General features: G+C 36.8%; 1 protein-coding gene and 1 pseudogene across 1 annotated transcript; both read left to right on the top strand.

The window, feature by feature from the left end:
* Positions 1 to 1,486: 1,486 nt before the first annotated feature.
* Positions 1,487 to 7,662, top strand: LOC113716431 (heat shock protein 90-5, chloroplastic). Its single transcript, XM_027240757.2, has 19 exons — positions 1,487 to 1,989; positions 2,390 to 2,463; positions 2,718 to 2,843; positions 2,927 to 3,020; positions 3,116 to 3,199; positions 3,322 to 3,465; positions 3,696 to 3,812; positions 4,231 to 4,275; positions 4,364 to 4,444; positions 4,557 to 4,661; positions 4,737 to 4,877; positions 5,233 to 5,325; positions 5,486 to 5,563; positions 5,655 to 5,909; positions 6,126 to 6,228; positions 6,315 to 6,489; positions 6,587 to 6,692; positions 7,004 to 7,093; positions 7,203 to 7,662. Exons 1-19 carry the CDS (start codon positions 1,702 to 1,704, stop codon positions 7,401 to 7,403), a joined length of 2,400 nt encoding a protein of 799 aa, XP_027096558.2. The 5' UTR covers positions 1,487 to 1,701; the 3' UTR covers positions 7,404 to 7,662.
* Positions 7,663 to 9,022: 1,360 nt separating this feature from the next.
* Positions 9,023 to 21,486, top strand: LOC113716384 (DNA-directed RNA polymerase 1B, mitochondrial-like; annotated as a pseudogene).
* Positions 21,487 to 21,658: the final 172 nt, after the last annotated feature.

The raw sequence follows: 21,658 nt of genomic DNA, 5'->3' as shown, positions 1-21,658 counted from the left end.
GAGAATATTATATTATTTAATTAGATAAGAATTTTGAACATAATTAACAAACAATGGTAGATTTGGTAGATAAGATAAGGTAGCTGAAGTAATTCTATTGATTCTTATCAGAATTAAGCATTCAGTTAGGATTCTTGTGCTGAAAAAAATACATACAGGTTCAGCACTATTTAACAAGTTCAGCAAATAGATTTTCATTTATCAAACATTCAAAACATCTGAATGTCTGAAAAAATTCAGATTCAACACTTTTTTATGTTATCAAACAGACCCTTAATGCGAAGAATCCGAATTCCAAAATAATGCTGATAAATTAACACCCCAATAGCCCTTCAATGCTTTTTTTTTTTTTTCAACGTCATAGGTACCCAGGTCTATACCCGACTAATCCCACAACGTTCAAATAGAATGAATCAGACCGATGCCTGAAACGATGACAACTGAAACTCGAACTAAAGACGTTGGTAAAGATCCCAAGTGGTAAGTGGTAACCAGCCTAACTATTCCAGCATGGGCCCCTGCAATTCTTCGTTCGAGAGCAAGGGTTTGTAAAGTCAAAACAACAATTAGCTCCAAAAAAAATACTAATCAAACTGTATTAGTCAAATTTCCTGAAATTATAAAGCGTGAATCATGTGTGCAAATCTGTCGTGAGTCATGACTTATAAAATTATGGAATTCGTGAAATCGATTTTACAGAAGTAGGCTCCCATTTTCCAAGACTTAAATAGTAGTGTATTTTTCTTTTTCTGGGTCAAAACCAACAGTCAAATAGTATTGATTCCTCTTTTTCTTCCCCAAAACTACTGTACGCTTAATAGCTGAATATATATGTATGCATAAGCACATTAAAACAATTAATTATCTAAAATTAAATTTATGAACAGGTGAAATATTCTAGTGACAGCAAACAAATTCTTTACAACGAAATTACTTCTACATCTTCAATAAAACCGTATCCAAAAACTTAGAAGTTAACATAGGAGGCATTCATTGCTTTTACGATTTAGCATTTTTTAAAAATTTTTTTTAATAAGTGAAAGATTTTAAATTCAAAATATTTCAATTTATAATCTTTTTCACCTTATCATCCAAGTCTTTAAGATTTCGGCTCGGAGGCTATTAGAGTTTGCACTCTTGAAAGGAAGGAGGGAGAGAAGGTGAAAGGAGAAGTTTGTACCCTTGAAGGAAGCCAACATGAATTTTGACGAAGGGAATCAGGACAATTTGATCTCAAATAATTGAACAAGTCAGCTTCCCATGGTTTAAAAACCAAATTACAAATAAGAGTTTTGTTTTAATTTTCAATGAATGAAGTAAATATTTTTGTAAATAGCCCAGTAAAAGTCGAATAAAATACTTGAATAAAATTTCCAAAATTATCAGGATATTGTATGTGCTGACATGACATGGCAGCATCCACACCTTAGAATTCCCCCTAAGCAAAATTCCAACCAAAACCTCCCTTCTCCTTTGTAAATACCCGGATTCTAGAACTCTCCACTCTTTTCCCCTAAAACCCCCTCTCTTCTTCACCTGTAACTGCGAGGGTTTTAACACACACAGAGTCACGCATTAGCCTCATCCGTCGCAATTCACGCCCCTTAACTAACGAGTAAACAATAGTCAACACGCTGCTGATTCTTTCTACAAGCAAGAAAACACGTTGAAGGTGAAAATCCCATCTGGGTTTTTGAAATAATGGCCCCTGTATTAAGCAGAAGTGTTACATCTGCTTCTGTGGCTTCACTTCCTTATCAAAAGGCCCCGTTTTCATCAGTGGAGACTAAGAACAGTAGAGTAGGGGTATTGGGAAGTGCTTTTTTGCCTAGAAATGGGTTGAGAAATAGTTTGTTAAAATCATCTGGGCTTAAGTGGAAGCTAGAGAGGAGAGAAAGCAGAGTGGTGGTTAAGTGTGAAGGGGGAGCTGCTGTGGCTGAAAAGGAGGCTCCTGAGGTCTCTGGGGAAATCCATGAATACCAGGCTGAGGTGGTTTTTTTTCCCTACTTATCTGTTGAATTTGATTGTTATTCTTTTTTGGCGTAAAGTTTTTTTTTTTGGATTTTGGACTGTGAATTTTCTTCTATTTGATACAACGAAGCATGAATTGATTGAAATTATATGAAAGTTCGAATTTTGCGATGTTGAGCAATGTTGTGCATAGCAATTTAGTAGTTTGCTGAAGAAAAGATTGATTCTTGGACTGAAAAAAAAAATGAATGAATTTTAAAGATTTGATTATTGGTCTTGATAGCAACTCGATTGGTAGGCTGTTTGGACAACTCTGTATTCTGTTGTCTGATGGGTCTGTGTTTGAGTGTAGCTTGGTTTGTTAAGTTTGGAGATTGTATGTGGGTATTGAAAGTTGATAACTTTGGACAAATTGCAGGTTAGTCGCCTGCTGGACTTGATTGTTCACAGTCTTTACAGCCACAAGGAAGTTTTTCTTCGAGAACTTGTGAGGTGATGTTATCTAAATCTTTCCACTTTTATTATCATGGCATTTGGAGTTCTGTCATATGTAGGTTCTTAAAATACTTGCAATGTACTTTAGTATTCAATGTCTCCTGCTCGGATGTAAAGTTAATGCAAAGTTAGTATTTTTCTTTAATATTCTTATTTATGCATCAATGCTGGCCATTTGCTTTTGAAGTCGTAACAGTGTTTCTTCAGATTTTTTTTTTAGCTGAGTTGACTTGAATTTTTCTTTCTTACAGCAATGCAAGTGATGCCCTTGACAAGTTGAGGTTTCTGAGTGTGACCGAACCTGGTCTTCTTGGGGATGCTGGTGACCTAGAAATTCGAATCAAACCTGACCCTGACAATGGGACCATCACTATAAGGTAATGATGTTTAGAAACTATTTACTTTATTAATTCGTGTTTAAGTATATTAAATTGTTCATGAAAGTTTTCTTCTGTTCAAGGGATACTGGAATTGGGATGACCAAAGATGAACTTATAGACTGTCTTGGAACTATTGCCCAGAGTGGTACTTCTAAGTTCTTGAAAGCTCTTAAGGTATTTACTTGGAAGTATTTGTTCAAATCAGATGTTTAGGCATTCTGATGTAATAATGTGTTCAATCTGAAATTTGTGTCCTTCCTTATTATCAGGAAAACAAGGATGTTGGAGCAGACAACAGTTTAATTGGTCAATTTGGAGTTGGTTTCTATTCTGCATTTTTGGTAGCTGAAAAGGTAAAATATCTTTGGTCTCATTTGAAAGTGATTCTGGTCAATTCCAGTTTTATGGACTGGCTTCTTCATTTTGTCTCTTGTCCTTTCCATAACTTTTATGCGTTTATAATCTTTCTGATCAGGTGGTAGTCTCCACAAAAAGCCCCAGGTCGGATAAGCAATATGTTTGGGAAGCTGTGGCTGATAGCAGTTCATATGTGATTAGGGAGGAAACTGATCCAGAAAAGCTCGTACCTCGAGGAACACAAATCACACTTCATCTAAAGGTACTCATGGTTTTCCTTTTTCGAGCACATAATTGGTCTTCCTATCTTAAACTTTCATTCATACACTTTGGAAAAGAAGGTAGGAAGTTCAAATTAGTTTTTCCTCCTATGTCTTGTATATGCTTTTGTTGGTAGGTAATGACTTCTACTCTTCAGTTCAGTGTTGTAAACAGTTAGAACAAAGGGAGTACAACTTCAAAAGCAGTCTGAAAAGTTTTTTATTATTGCAGGAGGATGATAAGTATGAATTCTCCGAGCCAACCAGGATCCAGAATTTGGTGAAGAACTACTCACAGTTTGTTTCCTTCCCCATCTATGTTTGGCTAGAGAAATCAAGAACTGTTGAGGTGTGGGTTTTTTCTTTTGAATTTGTTCCCTCTGAGAAGAACAAACTCTCTCTCTCTGTCTCTCTCTCCCTCTCTCTCACACACATATACCACCATAAGTTGATATTGTTGGGTGAGTTGTTTTTGTATAGGTAGTCGGATCGATTTTTTCCCTGGATCTGAATTTCTCATGGAATTAGTGTTTACAAAGCATGTCTTACAGAGCATCATAGTTGCTTCTATATTGGAACTATTTCTGTGATGGTCACTGGCTTGTTCTGGTAAAACATTGTTAACAAATGTATACTTGGTTTCAATAGAAAATTACTTCGTGCATTGTGTCTTATGGTCCATACTAGTAATAAATTGGAATTCTCCATTATCTGGCTTTGGCTAATAGTGTTGGTGTTGATTTATTGGATGCTAAAACTTTCTACAGGTTGAAGAGGAGGAGGAACCTAAGGAGGGGGAAGAAAAACCAGAGGTGAGAGTTGTACTTAAATGCTTCTTATGCCATGCTTCCTCTATGAAGATGAGATAGTTAATTGATTGCTTATATCATCATTATGCAGGGGGAAAAGCCAAAGAAAAAAAAGACAACAACGGAGAAGTATTGGGACTGGGAATTAACCAATGAAACCAAGCCTATATGGGTAAGTCCATTATAATTGTATTTTGAAGTATGGCATTTGGTTCTTTTTTGTTTTCTTTTCACTTATATTATTCATGTAGCACTAAGGTGGTTGCTAAAATTCTCCATTGTAGATGCGCAGTCCAAAGGAAGTTGAGAAAGAACAATACCAGGAATTTTACAAGAAGACTTTTAATGAGTTCTTGGATCCCCTTGCACACACACACTTCACCACTGAGGTACTTGGAGCCACATCGATTCTATAACTGCTAGATGTTGGTGAACTATTTTGACTTTGCCTTCTTGACTTTCAGGGTGAGGTCGAGTTCAGAAGTATTCTCTATATACCTGGAATGGCTCCTCTTAACAATGAGGAAGTGATTAATCCAAAGACAAAGAATATACGTCTGTATGTGAAGCGTGTTTTCATATCTGATGACTTTGATGGTGAACTGGTGAGTGCTATGATAGCTCAAGCAGCAAGTTGACTTTCTTGTTTCATTGTATGAAAATTAAGCTCTAAACTTGTATATGATGTGTATTTTGTTCTGTGTGATTCATGGCAAAACATTGTTTGCATCAGGAAAGCGAAAGTCTCTTCATTTATCTCTTCCCCTCTTTTGGATTTATATTATTGTGCATGATTGTTAAGTACATAAAGACATTCGATGGATGGACTAGGATCAGGTCGCAATTATATGTAGGATAATCAAATGAAATTTATGATAAACAACTTTTTTCAGTGGGCTTTATCTGCTATAATTGAGTCCTCCATTGCTGATAGGATTTTGTGGATTTGAAAACTTGCAGTTTCCAAGATATCTGAGCTTTGTGAAGGGTTTGGTGGACTCAGATGATCTTCCTCTTAATGTCTCCAGAGAAATACTTCAGGAAAGCCGCATTGTAAGTGGAAACCATATTGCACTTGCATTAAAGATGAACCAGCTACTACTCTCTTATATATAGACAGATCACCGATTCTGTAATGTTTTTGCTGTTAAATGTGTACAGAGTATCTGTGATAATGATTCATGGTATAAATATCCTGTTTCTTCTTGCTTAGGTGAGGATAATGAAGAAGCGGCTTGTAAGGAAAGCATTTGACATGATTCAGGAACTTTCTGAAAGTGAGAACAAAGAGGTCGGGATTTGATGGAAGTGTTTGAATTTTTTTTTGGGCTTTAATTTGCTCTTGCTTGTGGGATTTCATTCAACTTGGTTGTCTATTTTAGGATTACAAGAAGTTCTGGGAGAATTTCGGTAAATTTCTGAAATTGGGCTGTATTGAGGACTCTGGAAATCACAAGAGGATAACTCCCTTGCTACGCTTTTTCTCTTCGAAAAGTGAAGAAGAGCCGATAAGCTTGGATGATTATGTGGAGAACATGGAAGAGAATCAAAAGGCTATATATTACTTGGCAACAGACAGCTTAAAGAGTGCCAAGACTGCTCCTTTCGTGGAGAAATTGGTGCAGAAGGATATTGAGGTATTTAATTGATGTTTGAAATCTTTGAATTTGATTGAAATTGACTTTGAGAGGTATCTGATAGAGTGGTGGTTGGCTGGGCCTCTTCTGTGCTGCTTTTATATGTAGATTTTGCTCTATTGCTGTTCGCCTGGTTCCCCAAAGGATGTCTATATTGCCTTTCTATCTGTGTTTCGCCATTGTAGGTGACAGTTCTTGTGGTTTTTTCACCCACAGGTGTTATATCTAATTGAGCCAATTGATGAAGTTGCGATACAGAATCTACAGACTTACAAGGAAAAGAAGTTTGTTGATATCAGCAAGGAAGATTTGGAGCTTGGTTAGTATGCTTTTGCAGTGCGGTTTGCTGCAATTTTCTTTGTTATATTTCACACTTTGACATTATATGGACTTGGGGATTAACAGGCGATGAGGATGAAGTGAAAGAAAGAGAGACAAAGCAAGAGTACAATCTTCTTTGCGACTGGATAAAGCAACAGCTGGGAGATCAGGTTGCAAAAGTTCAAGTCTCAAAACGATTAAGCTCATCACCATGTGTGCTTGTTTCTGGCAAGTTCGGGTGGTCTGCTAATATGGAAAGGTTTGTTGTGGCTTTATCTTGATGACATTTAAACTTACAAATAAAGTTGTCTGTCTTGAAGAGATGAATTGAAGTTCTCTTTTAACTTCCTGAACAGGTTAATGAGAGCACAGACCCTTGGAGATACTGCAAGTTTAGAGTTCATGAGGGGGAGGAGAATCCTGGAGATTAATCCTGAGCATCCTATAATCGAAGACCTAAATGTAAGTTATTTCCCCTTAATCACGAATATGTACGTGAAGCTGCTGCTAATTGTAACTCATTTGAAAGTGTAATTTTTTTGGTTAACATGACCATGTGACTGACTGACTTAAAAATGGCGAAGATTTCTGGTAGACATCTAGTATTGGCTTTCCTTATATACGGTTGCATTTTTGAAATTGTCAAGCATGCTGTGACGTTACAAGTTAGAGGATATGGATATAGGGGGGCTTAACAGCAGGCGATTTAAGAGGTTCCCGTTATACCTGTGTTATTTCTGCTACTAATTTGACTTTGGCTATGCTTGTTGCAGGCCGCATGCAAAAATGCTCCCAATAGCACTGATGCCAAGAGGGTAGTGGAACTTTTATACGATACCGCATTGATCTCCAGTGGTTTCACTGTAAGGATGAAAAATTTCTTGTCTGTTTGTGTGCAGCATTCATTCAATGATCTGAAATTGAGTGATGGATCTTATTACATTGTTGAAATTTGTTGGATTCCTGTCACAGCCTGATAGTCCAGCAGAGTTGGGTAACAAGATTTACGAAATGATGGCAATGGCTGTGGGAGGAAGATGGGGCAGAGCGGAAGAAGGTGAAGCTTGGGCAGGAGAGGATTCAACAGAAGCAGACGCGAGCTCTTCAGAAGCCTCAGAGGCACAAGTAGTTGAACCATCTGAAGTAAGAACAGAAAGTGACCCTTGGGAGTAAACGCAGATTTCTTGCGAAGATTGGATTCTTTTTGGGTAACTGCCCTTGCAACTGTGGCATACAGAAGTTTTGGAGACGGGAGATAAATCTTACTTTGAGGACTGGCGCATTGATCGGATTACTGAATTAGATTCAGGACATTCATAGGAGTTCTTCTGTAATGCCACGGCATTTTATGACAGCCATGTTTTGTTTACACAAGGTCCTAGCATGATTCACGACTCTCATGCTTTCCTGCAATGGATCTAACTTCAAACAATACGCTAGATTGTTTAGCCATGTGATGCACAACGTTAAACAAGATTACAGGAACCAAACAATCACAACCTATCCGGTACTAAGCTTAAACTAGAAAACTAGAAGAGACACTAAATTTCCTCGATAAAACTTATTTTTAAATTAAGTGATAAGTTATTCACTTATCATTGAATATGATATGTATTCAAATGTATTAAATTTAATACTTAACAATTTAGTTTTATGAAATGCATCCTTATCTAGCTAAAATGATTACGAACGATTGGCTTCCATGAACAAACAAAAAAAAGAAGGTAAAGAAAAGATTCTAAACTATCATTTGTTAACGATGGCCTTGGGATGACCTTAGTCTATGATTCTACACCATCTTAAGGTAGATAAACAAAAAATCAAATATAAAAATTCATATTTATTTTTTTCCATATCTAGCTAGAACTAGTGTTGATGTAAACAATCTCGTGAAATATAAGTTTTACTAGAGGAGAGATAACAATAATGAACTGTTTTTTTTTTTTTGCCTTAATGAATTTTTAAGCTATTTTCTTTCATTGAATGTTTTCTAACTCTGTCATTTTTTTTATTAAAATTTAATAGATATTGAAAAATTGATTGTATATTATGCCACGAACGAATTTTATTCTACTCCCTCCGTCCCACTTTGATAGTTTTGTTTTCCTTTTTCGTCTGTCCCAAATTATAGTCCACTTTCCAATTGAAGAATGTAATTGTATTTTAATTTTCCTAAAATACCCTTATTCAATGTAAGGTTGTGTTTGGATTGCATTTTCCGTCATTTTTCATGGAAAAATTACTGTAGCGATTTGATATATGCGAGGGAAAAAGGTGATAGGGAAATGTGATCACGGAAAACGACAATATTTTCCGACGGAAACAAGCAATCCAAGCATGGCCTAAGTTGTTGTTACTATAAATCTATCCCATTTAATGAGAGTTGATTCTTTTTTTACCATCAATTCAAGTTTCCATAAAGTTGTATTCTAATTAATGTGAGGGTATTTTAGGAAAATAGCTACCTAAATTGATTGTTCCAACAAAGTTAATTACTTTTTCTTAAACTGTGTAAAAAAAAAATCAGGACTATCAAATGGGAGGATGGAGTATTATATAACTGGAAATCACACGCACGTTTTGACAAGTGAGATAATACAAAATTATAAAATTGGCTTGTTAATTACACTTTTGATGTTATATGCCCATAGCCAAATTAACCTGATACTCTCTCACATTTTCACAAGAATAAGGGCAACTTTTATAATTAATGGGACAATTGGGGGGGCTTATTGTAAGTTAGCATAATGAACATTTGAGGGCTAACCGAGTGAACTAATTGTACATAGGTTTTTAGCAGGGTTTAAGGGCGCAAGGCGGCTTCTTTCCCGTCTCCTCCTCCGTCGAGGGCCTTCCCCTTTTCTCTTGATTTCGCTCTGCTTAATCCTATTTCTTTTTGTTTTTCCTCAATTCATTTTCTGAACCTCAAATCATCAGCTTACTAAATACTTGACTATTAATGTCTGTTTTTAGCACCCTTAGAATCGGTCACTGATTCAGCTTTCCTGCGCAAGATTTTTTTTTTTTTTTTGGCCTGATAATTTAATCCACTGAATATGTGGAGAAATATAACAAAGCAAGCATCGTTGAGAAATTTCAAGTTTTCCTCGGAAACCCATTTCTTCTCACCACCATTTGCCTCCAAAATCTTTCTCCAAGATGATAGCTTTAATGGAAAAACCCGGACTTATAGCAGTGATAGTGGGCTGAATTCTCAAAAACAAGAAGTTGGTTTTCATCAAACTTCAGTCTTGAAGCAGAAGAATAAAGAGGGTCATCGAAAATTTGGGATTTTGAGTTACCCTTGTGGATTTGGAGTGTCTGGGGGTTTAAGGGGTTATGCTAGTGCTGCTGCTGAGGCTATTATTTCCACTTCTGAGGAAGATGTGGATGATGTTCAAGAATTGGTTGAGGAAATGGAAAGGCAAAACAAGGCAATGGAGGCGAGCTATCAGCAACAAAAGCAGCAAAAAATGGTGGGAGGAATGGGGATGGGGAAGTACCATATTCTTAGGAAAAGGCAGGTGAAGATAGAAACTGAGGCTTGGGAACAGGCGGCAAAAGAGTATCAGGAGCTTTTGGAGGATATGTGTGAGCAAAAACTTGCCCCAAATTTGCCATATATAAAGTCACTGTTTTTAGGTTGGTTTGAGCCATTAAAGGATGCCATTGCTGCTGAGCAAGATTTGTGCAAGGATGGGAAGAACCGAGGAGCTTATGCCCAGTATTTTGATCAGTTGCCTGCTGAAATGATGGCCGTTATTACAATGCATAAGCTAATGGGACTGTTGATGACCGGGGGAGGATATGGCAGTGCTAGAGTGGTACAAGCTGCCTGCCATATTGGTGAAGCCATTGAGCATGAGGTTGGTTACTTCACGATTCTGATTTTGTTTTCATTTTTATATCTTTCGCCTCTTTTTGACTTTTTAGTTGAATGTTAGAGTTTTCCCCCGTTTTCAGATTCAGTTTGTTTGGTTTAGAGGTAACTTTGACATGCTTTCTAGTCAAGTTGGAAGTTGGAAATGTGTATTTTGTAGATGTACCATTGTAGTAATCTATGCATATATTTTGATGAGACCTGCCAATTCATAAAGATAAATAGAAAATTCCTAGGCTGACATATCCAAATGGTATTTGAACCAAGCAGACATCATGTATTTTAAGCAGAAAACTATCAGAACGTCTTGGAGAGCATTTTGACATCGATATATAAGCAAGCTGTGATCTTTCAATGGTTGAAGTCTTATGCATTCATAAACTAGCACAAGTAAATATTTAGGTTCTATTGGGCCTCTATAGTAGGAAAAACACGAAAGCTTCAACTGTAGTTGATCTATTTAAAGAGAGTTTTTTGCTGTTTTTAAGTGTAATTGCTGTTTAGGTGGCCAATTCTGAGACAAATATTTAGCTGTTTGAGATGGCATTTTACTTTTGGCTGGGCCACTTGAAATAGGTTTTACCAGATTGCTCTTAGTAAATCCTAGTGGATTATGGATTTCATATCTTGGTTCTCTGAATATTCTTCTCTTGTATATGAGCTAAGAATATCAAATGCTTATGGCAACAATATTATGCAATTAATTGTTTTACTTGCTCATGACATGGTTGATCCTTGAGATTATATCAGGTGGATAATCCAAGACATTTTGTAGATCTAATGTAAACCAGCTTCTAAGATAATGTAGTACAAAAAGATTAGAAACATAAGGAACAAAAATGTCCAGTCTTGTTCATTACAAATTCCTTCTTTTTAATTCACTCTGCATGCCCATCATGTGATGGTTTCTTTCCAATTTCTGTACCTATCTCCATGAATGTGTACATGCCATGGGAAAAGGGACAAAACTAACAATCTGATGAATCGAATCAGACACTAACTCGAGTCAGAATGTGCTGTTTGTGATTGTTTCATAGGTTCCTTATCATGGTATCCTTTCTTGGTCAGGTTAGAATACACAAGTTTCTGGAGAAGACCAAACGGAAGAATGCAATGAATAAGAATCCTGAGAAAGAAACTGAACCAGTGGCAAAGGCAGAAGATAGACTAAGGAAAAAGGTCAATGTTCTGATGAAAAAGCAGAAGCTTCATCAAGTAAGGGAGAGGAGATAGTAAAACATCATGATGGTTCAAAGCCCTGGGGGCAGGATGCTCAAGTTAAGGTGTGTACTTATTTCTGTTTTGAATTATTATTAGCATCATCATTGGTCCTTATTATATCAACAGCTATTGTTGTTACTATTGTGGTCAGTGAATGCTTAGATGATTGTAAATTTTCAAATCAATTGTGCAGGTTGGATGCCGTTTGATTCAGATTATGATGGAAACAGCCTACATACAGCCTCCAGTCGATCAGTTTGAAGATGGTCCACCTGATATTCGACCTGCATTTGTTCACACACTTAAGACTGTTGAAACACAGTGAGTGGAACCTGACCTATTCTTAAAGATGTTAATTTCTCTCTTCCATTACATTATATGCTCCTCTTATCTTAAATAGCCACTGCGTACTTCCGGTGCCCTGTTTTATGATATTGCGTGGTCTCCTTTTTAACAGGAGGGGCAGCAGGAGATATGGGGTGATTGAGTGTGACCCTCTAGTAAGGAAGGGCCTGGAGAGAACAGTAAGTACTATAGATTCTGTCTCTAATTGTTTTGCACGGACCTAACTGAACTTAAATTCTTAAGGCAGTGTCCAAATACCAAAAGTCTGCTGTTTGTTAACACCTTACGCATCTTGTAAGTGTTGTGTGGTTTATTATTATATTTTTTTGGGCTTGTATCTAATTGCTGACAAACAAAAATATTTCTGATTTCTACTGTTTGAACAGGCTAAGCACATGGTGATTCCATATATGCCAATGCTGGTCCCTCCCCTGAACTGGACAGGGTATGATATTCTTGCATCCCATTTGTCAAACTTCAATTTGCCATTCAAGATTTACTTGCTTCAGTGTGTGTGTCCATTCATTCTTCGATTAACTGTTCTTTTTTTTTTTTTATAATTTTTCTCCGCTATAAAAAAGAACATTTCCATTCGCATTTTTTATATGAAGTTTATTCAACTAAAATTCAAGAGCAGACTTGAGTAATTAAAATCAGATGCATTTACGCTGTTCAGATTGTTGGGTTCTGTTAATCGTTGAGCTTTTTTTACCCCTTTCTTCGTGCTTCATTCTTTTTTGCCTTTTTGGGGTAACAACTACCTCTTGCTGATGTATTCAGAGCCATTACCTCGTCTGAGGGCATATCTGCCCATAAATTAGTGTTATGTACTCTTAGTTTTTGGGTGAGTGGGTTTTTTTTTTTTTTTTTTTTGGTTTTGGTTTTTGGGGGGGGGGGGGGGAGGGGGGGTTTGGAGGGGATTCCAAATATAGCCCTTTACTTTCTTCCTTTTTCAACATCACTGGTTACTGGGGACTAAAGCGGGTGATTAACTTTTCAGAATGATAGTTGTTTATGAATTTTTAAGTGTTGAGTGACTAAAAGAACTCTTTACTTGCCTGCACCGATCTTTATAATTTTGGCAGGTATGACAGAGGTGCTTATTTGTTTTTGCCTTCCTATATCATGCGTACACATGGAGCAAAACAACAGCGAGAGGCTCTTAGGAGATGTCCAAAACAGCAACTAGAACCAGTTTTCCAGGTTTGCTGAGATTAAATTTCCTTCCTTTCTGGCTTATTGCATTTTTGTCCTAATCCTTCACTGTTGTCATCTTGATTAGATGTCGGCATTTTGGTGTGATTTATGTCACAAAAATTTGGAGTTCATGCTTCTGACAGATTTTTAAGATGTTCTTATTTGTATGCCATTGTCATGCTTCATTTTATATTGGTAAATTACATAAAGAAAATGCATTTCACGCTTTTCTATCACTTTTGAGGTTTTTATGTGAGATGTCTATTGCCTATGATATAAGAGTTCACTACGGCGATTTCAGTTTCTGATTGGATTTTTTTTTTTTTCGGTTTGGCCAACCAGAAGTGAAAATTCAGATTTTTCTGCATGTGAAGGATTGGTGCTCAAAAAGTACATAGATGTAGATTACTGTCCATCACCAGAACATTTCCTCTTTATTGATGAGTGAAGTATGTAAAAAGTGTATGTGATTCAACTACAGTATTTAAATCTAAAATTTTTCGGCACCACTTCAATCACATAGACTACTACCATTTTAGGATTTTTAGAAGAATTCAGTAACGAAAAATTCTTATTATTAAAACTAAGATAAATATGCCACTGACATCAATAAAGCCAAAGCAACAGAATGACACTTGGTTTATTTGGGAACTGCTAGTTGTTTACTGATGAACTCTAGCGAGAAGCATTTTGTAGCTGTTGTATATTAAGTTCTATGTTGAAACTTATTTTGAGACAAGTATCGTTTATTCACTCATATGTTTATTATTCCATATTTCTGTGGTTCAGGCGCTTGACACACTTGGAAGTACAAAATGGAGGGTTAATAAAAGGGTGCTTGGTGTCATAGACAGAATTTGGGCCAGCGGTGGCCGTCTTGCTGATTTAGTTGACCGTGACGATGTGGGTATCCCTGCAGTAATTTTAATTTTGTTCTTTTGTTTCTTCTTTCTTTGTTGGATGCAAGAGAAAACTTATAGAAGCAGAAAGCACTCCTTGCATGTTGATAGTAGAAGGTCGGCTCATGAACAATACAGTTCCCTACTCACTGAGATGGACTCATGAATAATGGATGATATACTGTAGACAAAGCGATCTTTATAAAGCATTTTTGATGTTTCATTAGGATTCCAAATTTATATATGTCTAAAAACGTATACATGGACGTGAAATTAAAGACATCAATTCTAGAAGCAGTATGCAAGCTGGATGGATAACTAATTTTCTGTAACTATGTCAGATCTTTAGCGAAACCTTTGTTACTTATTTGTTTTCCTTATAGTAGAATTGTTTTTTCTGTTGTCATTCTTATTTATCCTTTACTTGTTACACGAAATATTGAACTATGTTCTAGCTCATTTGTTCAGTATACTTGCATCAAATGTGTTACGTCGCTATACTCATCTGTAAAATGTTAATCTTGTGGGATAATAAGTATCAGATGCATGTCTCTCACTCTCAGTCTTGAGACATTTTTTTATTGCAAATTTAGATCCCTTTGCCAGAAGAGCCAGACACCGAAGATGAAAGAGAAATCAGGAAATGGAAGTGGAAAGTTAATAATGTGAAAAAAGAGAACAGTGAGAGGCATTCGCAGCGGTGTGATATAGAACTTAAGCTTGCTGTAAGAACCTCTCTCTTAGATGTAATATGATACCGTTTTCAGTTAGACGATATCAAACTAATTTTTCTACTTATGCGAGCAGGTTGCTCGGAAAATGAAGGATGAGGAGGGCTTCTTTTATCCACACAATCTTGATTTCCGAGGCCGTGCATATCCCATGCACCCACATTTGAACCATCTTGGGTCTGATCTATGCCGTGGAATCCTTGAATTTGCAGAGGGGCGTCCACTTGGAAACTCAGGCTTGAACTGGTTGAAAATACATTTGGCAAATGTTTATGGTGGTGGTGTGGACAAGTTATCTCATGAAGGTCGTGCAGCATTTGCCGAAAACCATTTGGAGGACATATTTGATTCTGCAGACAGGCCTCTTGAAGGAAGGCGTTGGTGGTTGAATGCAGAGGATCCCTTTCAGTGCTTAGCAACATGTATGAATCTCTCTGAAGCATTGAGAAGTCCCTCTCCAGAGACTACCATGTCGCACTTGCCTATCCACCAGGTATAAGACTTTATTTAAAGCTTCACTTCATGTGCATTTTCATCCTGAGAAAGGACATATTCTGAGGGTGTATTTTCTTTCATGCTATGAATGTGGTTACTTGAAAAACCTTACACAACTCATAAAGGTCAATAGATTGTGCAGAAAGACAAATTTGAAGCATTTATACTTCTTAATAGATGGATGCAGAGGAATATCTGTCTATCCCTTTTCTAGTTGGTCAAGTTTTTCTGCTTTAAGATCGAGTTCTGGAACATTGGCAAATTGCCCAGTGAACAGCGTAACACATTTGAATATGCAAGACTGACTGCACTTATTCCTCTCAAGCTAACTCGATGGATGCTTAGTCCCAAACCATGGCTAGTCCATCACCTATGATGAAATATCCCAAAATGCTTTTATTTTGTTTGCTTATTACTTTTTTGAATGATGGAAATTGACATTGATTTTGAATTGAAATAAATGTCCAATTTGATCTGACTTTTTTGTTTGCTACTATTTCCCTAAAGGATGGTTCATGCAATGGCCTGCAACATTATGCTGCTCTTGGAAGGGATAAGGTAACACATTTCTTGCCACTGCTTGTTTGCATGTATTAGATAATATATAATCCACATTGGCCAGAGTGTGCAACCCAGCTGCAAAAAAGTTTAAATATCATTCAGTTGCTGATGTTGATGCTGGGGTTCATGTTGTGTGTGTATTTTGCCTCTTTTTTTATAATTACCTATACCCAAGTTGCACCCTTCGAAGTTATAGGCATTTTTAAACCAGTATTACAATAACTCATTAGCAAGTCGAGAGATCACTGAGGTTATTTGGTATGTATGACATGTCCTAAACTGTTTTATCTAGGGTTACTCTTGCTCAAATAGATATGTTGGACTAATAGGGATTGAGTAGAAATTTGAAGAGACTGTTGATGGATATGACTGAGCTAGGCTATTAGTTTTATTTGCGACATTATTTTGTGAATGTCTTCATTTGTGTCATACAATTGATTATGATAGGTGAGGTTCATAAATGGTTGAGTTAAACTGTTGCTTAATGGAAGTGGTAAATTTGATTCCTTGAACTAACCTAACCCCTGGTGATGGATCCACAATTTGCATAAAAAAGATATAATAGAGAAGTATTTCCAGCTTCTCAAGATCTTCATATCTTAGCAGACTTGATATAAAAGTAAACAGTCTAATGAAGTTCTATTTCGGATATTTGATTTCAGCGACTTCTTACTTCATCCTGTAACTCTATGATGTTTAGCAGAAGATTGATAATAAATACCAGAAATTTCTGACTGGAGTTTTCTTGTTCAGTTGGGAGCGGCAGCAGTCAATCTTGTTGCTGGTGAAAAGCCTGCCGATGTTTATTCTGGAATTGCTGCTAGGTAAGCTAGATTCCTGGATTTTGTTGTTCCATTGACCTTTTTGTTTCCTTCTTTTTGAGGTTCTTAGAGGGCATTATTGGTGGATAAATGCTGTTTACCATTCTTTCTTCCTTTCTTCGATTTTGCTGAGGGTTTCTTGAGATTAAGGGTTAAAACAAACTTGTAGTATAAGTTAATTCCTGGGTTACATGGAATTACCTTATATGATAGCACTGCTCCTTGCTACAGTCAAATTAATCAAATTAACATCAGGAGAAAATTTTCGGAACAGTCGTCTACTTTATCTCTCTAAATGACTATTGGCAAGGAGTAGTTTTCAAAATGACTATTGGCAAGGAGTAGTTTTCAGAGACGAAGCTTATACGTCAGACAGGCTTAAAACTACTGAGATTCTGGTCATTATTGTCTCTGCAAGCCTTTGGCTAATACTATGTTTAAGTTGTTTGGTTTCTGGTAGAAAGCGTAAAGGGACTTCAATGATGATTCTGAGCTCATAATTTGAGAGAAAGCATCACAAAACGAGTTGATAACTCTTAAAACCTTGTTAAATGGATCAGTTGACTACTCCAATTCTTCCATTAAATACGCTGGCCTGAGTAATCTTGGGAATCCTTTTCTAAAATCTGATGCCTCAGTTGGCTTTTGGAAGATTTAAAGACATCCAATAGAGCTTTGGTTTAGAGTTACACCAAGTACTATTTCAAATTAAGCCATCACAAAATAAAGTATTCCTCTACATGATACTGGGCCATATCTGTTGCAACAGGGTTCTTGACATTATGCGAAAAGATGCAGCAAGAGACCCTGCAAGTGATCCAAATGTCTTGAGGGCCAGGCTGCTGATCAACCAGGTTCTCTTGTTTTCCATTCATTTTGATATAGAATTAAGCTTTAGTGGTGTTCTCCATTTTGTGAATTACTTGGAACTTTTATCTATTGGAAAGTAGAGGCAACTTCCAAGAAGTGATTATGCATTTGGCATCATTGCTACTTGTGATTAATCTCTATTTTTTCTTCTGTTTATGCTCTCCTTCTGGCGGTGAATACTCAGCTGATGCATTGTGTAATTGGTCATATCCAGGTGGACAGGAAATTGGTCAAGCAAACGGTCATGACATCAGTCTATGGTGTCACTTATATTGGTGCACGTGATCAAATTAAGAGGAGGTTAAAAGAACGTTGTGCCATTGAAGATGAAGCTGAGTTGTTTTCTGCAGCTTGCTATGCAGCAAAAGTAAGTATTTTGAGCTTGTTTTCTTGTATTTTTCTTTAGGTACATGGCATATAATGCTCCCATGTGCTGAAGCAGTAAAAAGTTTTAATGCTTTATGTCTGCCTTCTGAGCAGACCACCTTGACTGCTTTAGGGGAGATGTTTGAAGCAGCACGAAGCATCATGAGTTGGCTTGGTGACTGTGCGAAGGTCTGTCTTATCCTTCTCTAATCTTTGAAACAAAACAAACTATATCTGGATATGCTTGTGGATTGGTATTCTTGGTTCTTCAACTGATGCACTATGTTGTGTATGAAATTAATATTCTTTTCTCATCTCTTCGTTGAGGCGAAATATTGAGTTGAGCTTCAAAGATGCATGTTACTGCATGGTCTATTATCTGGTTGCCTCCAATTGAGATTAAGCTTTTGAATGGAGTGTAGGGATAATGATGCCTCCATTACATGTCTGTTGTGGCAAATAGGTGTAATGTGGAATACCATGGATTTGTAGGGCCTGCCTACTCATCTATTTATCTTATTTGTTTGTTCAAGTTGCTGATTGTTTACCTTCATTTTGTAAGAAAACAGTTTTAGGAGTATCAAGCGAACTAGATCAAAGAGGGAAGATATAACAGCGTTCTGTAGTGAAATATGGTTCAGTATAATCAGTCTAAATGAAAACAGCTAACTTGTAGGCCTGTGAAATTATTTTGAATTAGTAAAGGAGGAAAATACCAGAGATCAGAAAGAGACATTGATTAACAAAGAAATGTACAACATTTGGGGAGGGCCCTTACCTGTATGTTTCCCCCTTAGGTGGAACGTAATCAAAATAAGATAACCATAGTAGAATTGAATGAAGATGCTGAAGAATTTCTCGGTGATATCCTATATTCATGTTTTTTGACTGATCATGACGTGATGGCAAAACTGTATAGGTCATTGCTATGGAAAATCAGCCAGTGCGGTGGACTACTCCACTTGGGCTTCCTGTTGTGCAACCTTATCGTAAACTCGGAAGGCATCTTGTAATCTTCTAATGCTTTGTAACATTTTTTAACAGTTAACTTGTGTTTTGCTGAGCATTGGTTTAAGCATATACATGGAATTTTGGAACTTGACCAAGTTTTGGTTGTTGGACTGAATGCAGATTAAGACATCTCTTCAGGTTTTAACATTGCAACGAGAAACAGATAAGGTAGCTTTACCTTTCCTCTTTTCATTTGATAATGGTCTCTCAGTATCATGTGATTGTACTTAATGACATTAAACCTAAATTTATCAGCTTAAATGTCGCATAATTGTCCAATTTTCCTCTCATTACTGAATAGTGAAACAAAGAAGCAAAGTAATGATGAATTTGATGATTAAGTGGTTTTCGGGTAGAAAGAATTTCTGCAAGATCCAGTTGATGGCACTGGTCATACAGTGACCGACATTAGGCAGATATGCATTTAGCATAAAGCAGGATGGCGTTAGAAGTTATGTTATTGGCTAACACTTTTAAATTTTATTATGGCAGGTAATGGTTAAGCGGCAGAGAACAGCTTTCCCTCCAAATTTTGTCCACTCCCTTGATGGCTCTCATATGATGATGACTGCCATTGCTTGTAGAGAAGCTGGCTTGAATTTTGCAGGTTTGTAATATATGTACCTCTGTTCATTTTCCTCTAGGTTTATAATCTTTCCTATTCTCCTGCGTGAGTAATTATGACTAGTTTCTTTAACCAAATTTGGTCACAGGGGTGCATGATTCCTACTGGACACATGCATGCGACGTCGATCAAATGAACAAGATCCTCAGACAGAAGTTTGTTGAACTATATGAAGCGCCAATTTTGGAGGATGTAAGTTCTTTTACTGTGCGTCAACTTATTAAATGTTAGGTTTATTTTGCTTATTATGATATAGTTGGATTCGACTATGTATACGGGCATGAAGCTCATTGCACTGTTATTAGTCTCTGATTCCCCAGACGCACGGACTAGAGGGAGTATGATTTGGGAAGGTCAAGTGGAAAAGTTAATCTTTTTTTTTCTTTTAATAAACCACCAAGAGTAGGTATGTAAATCTGTGTTGCTTGGACTTGCATATGGGTGTCGTATATGGATATATGTTTCTAGGTGTCAGATTCGTTAATTTGCGGAACATAAATCACGGTGACATCTCTAAAGAGTTGGACATGGTCCATTATCCTCATTTGTAATTAACATATCAAAAAAATTATGACAACATAAACCAACATAAATTATTTTTGTCTCATGTTTAAAATTAAAATGAAGAGTTATATATGTACATGCGTGTGTTAATCATTTGTCAGTTTTGCATATATAGGATATAAGAGAAGGAAAGATGATAGACTTCACAAATAGGATCAAAATCTAACTCATGCACTCATTATGGTTTCAAGCATGATATCAAGTTTGCTTCTTTTTCTGCCTTCTCTGTGTCCATTAACTATGAGGTGTCCAAAACTTCAAATGAAGTGTCAGACTCGGATCCCATACTAGTACCAGTGTTGTGCCATGTGCGACATGGGTACAGCTGGAGAGGAGAAGAGTCTGAGTAGCAGAGGGGTAAATTATATTTTGTTTATTTCCTTCTTTGATGGGTAAGTGATTGCAAGGTATTTTTTCACTTCTTAACCTGAGCTATTCTTTGTTTGCATGGAAACATCTTTCATTTCATTTATCCATCAGCTTCCATCTGTAGAAGTACTCTTAGAACGTTTGTCTTATTTTTCATTAAAAAAGTTAATTAATCCACTTCGACATTGCCTTTCTTTTTTCTTTGTTCTTGAACGTTGAATATTGTGAAGTCTTAATGGCCACAAGTGAAGTCCGCTGGACATAGCCCTTTTCCATGCTGTCTGGGGTTGAACCAAATTCTTGACTAGCCTTCTTTTTCCCTCTTCCCTTTCATTTTTTTTCTTGTTTGCGCTTTACTTTGGAGGAGTCAACTTATATTTGGTCGGATGGTTTATACCATAATTACTACTGGAAACCTCGCTATTTAGCTCAAGTATTTGTGTTATCTTCTCCTGATTTCAATTTCCTCCTCACATATCATTTAATGCTGCACACATTCCTTGAATGATCATTCGTTTATGATTGGTTGGCTTGATTTTGCAGTTGCTAGATAATTTTCAGAAGTCATTCCCTAAATTGAAGTTCCCTCCGTTACCAGAACGGGGGGATTTTGACTTGAGAGAAGTTTTAGAATCTCCATACTTCTTCAACTAGAGGACAATTACTTCTTTTTCGGTGAAAGTTGCTTCTTTTTTGACGAACTTTCACGCGAAATGGCATCTCTATGGTTGTGGACACCGTACTCAGTCGGCAACCACCCTTTCTTTATACTGTAGAAGTCAAAGAAGTAAACGAGGGGATGTCCATGACTGTGATCGACTCTCTTTTACGAGTCCTCATGATTCTTGTGTACATATGTCGAGCATACGAGTCTCCTGTTGAAGCTTAAGGACCTTCGCCTGAAGTAAAGGTGATATTTTTTCATGGTTCATTATTACACCTACAATTGTGTGCATAACTTTGCTGTTACAAGTTCAAGACAACAAATAAAAGATCTAGGAGTATTCTAGAAACAGCTCAAATGGATCAATACTTCCATTGATGACAAGGACTGCTGTACATTCTAAAGTAAGGATAGGAAAGTTGGAATGTAGCACTTCCAGAAATGGCTGAAGTGGTTTCTGGTTTTGTTCTTTTGTCAGTTCAATTTATTTTCCTCCTCGATTCCATTGTAGGAGGGTACGTAAATGTTTACTGTTGAAAATTTTGCTGCTGTATTTGTTTCAGGTTTATCTCTTGTAGATTGTACTAGTAAGATATTTCAGTATTTCAATTGAAAACGCAGGAGGTGGTTCAACTAAGCTCCCTGCCATGATACCTGGAAATTAAAATGTGCTGTGTAAATTAGTATGTAATGCTGCACAAAATGGAGAGTGATTGATACCAGAGTACCATGCTTATTGTTCACATATGAAGTCTTTGCTTATTCAGGGTCGAAGAGAGGAGTTTTATTACCTTTCCCTGAATCCCTAT

Source organism: Coffea arabica, chromosome 11e, assembly GCF_036785885.1.
Source record: "Coffea arabica cultivar ET-39 chromosome 11e, Coffea Arabica ET-39 HiFi, whole genome shotgun sequence".
In the NCBI taxonomy this organism is placed as follows: Eukaryota; Viridiplantae; Streptophyta; class Magnoliopsida; order Gentianales; family Rubiaceae; genus Coffea; species Coffea arabica.
The sequence above is the reverse complement of the archived record's forward strand: the minus strand, read 5'-3'. Positions and strand labels throughout refer to the sequence as shown.

What these genes read in the sequence shown, in the direction of transcription:
- LOC113716431 (XM_027240757.2), top strand. Translation starts at nt 1,702, where the DNA reads ATGGCCCCTGTATTAAGCAGAAGTGTTACATCTGCTTCTGTGGCTTCA. An exon ending in TTTCTTCGAGAACTTGTGAG is followed by an intron (nt 2,464 to 2,717) that starts GTGATGTTATCT and finishes TCTTTCTTACAG; the next exon opens with CAATGCAAGTGATGCCCTTG. An exon ending in CATTTTTGGTAGCTGAAAAG is followed by an intron (nt 3,200 to 3,321) that starts GTAAAATATCTT and finishes CTTTCTGATCAG; the next exon opens with GTGGTAGTCTCCACAAAAAG.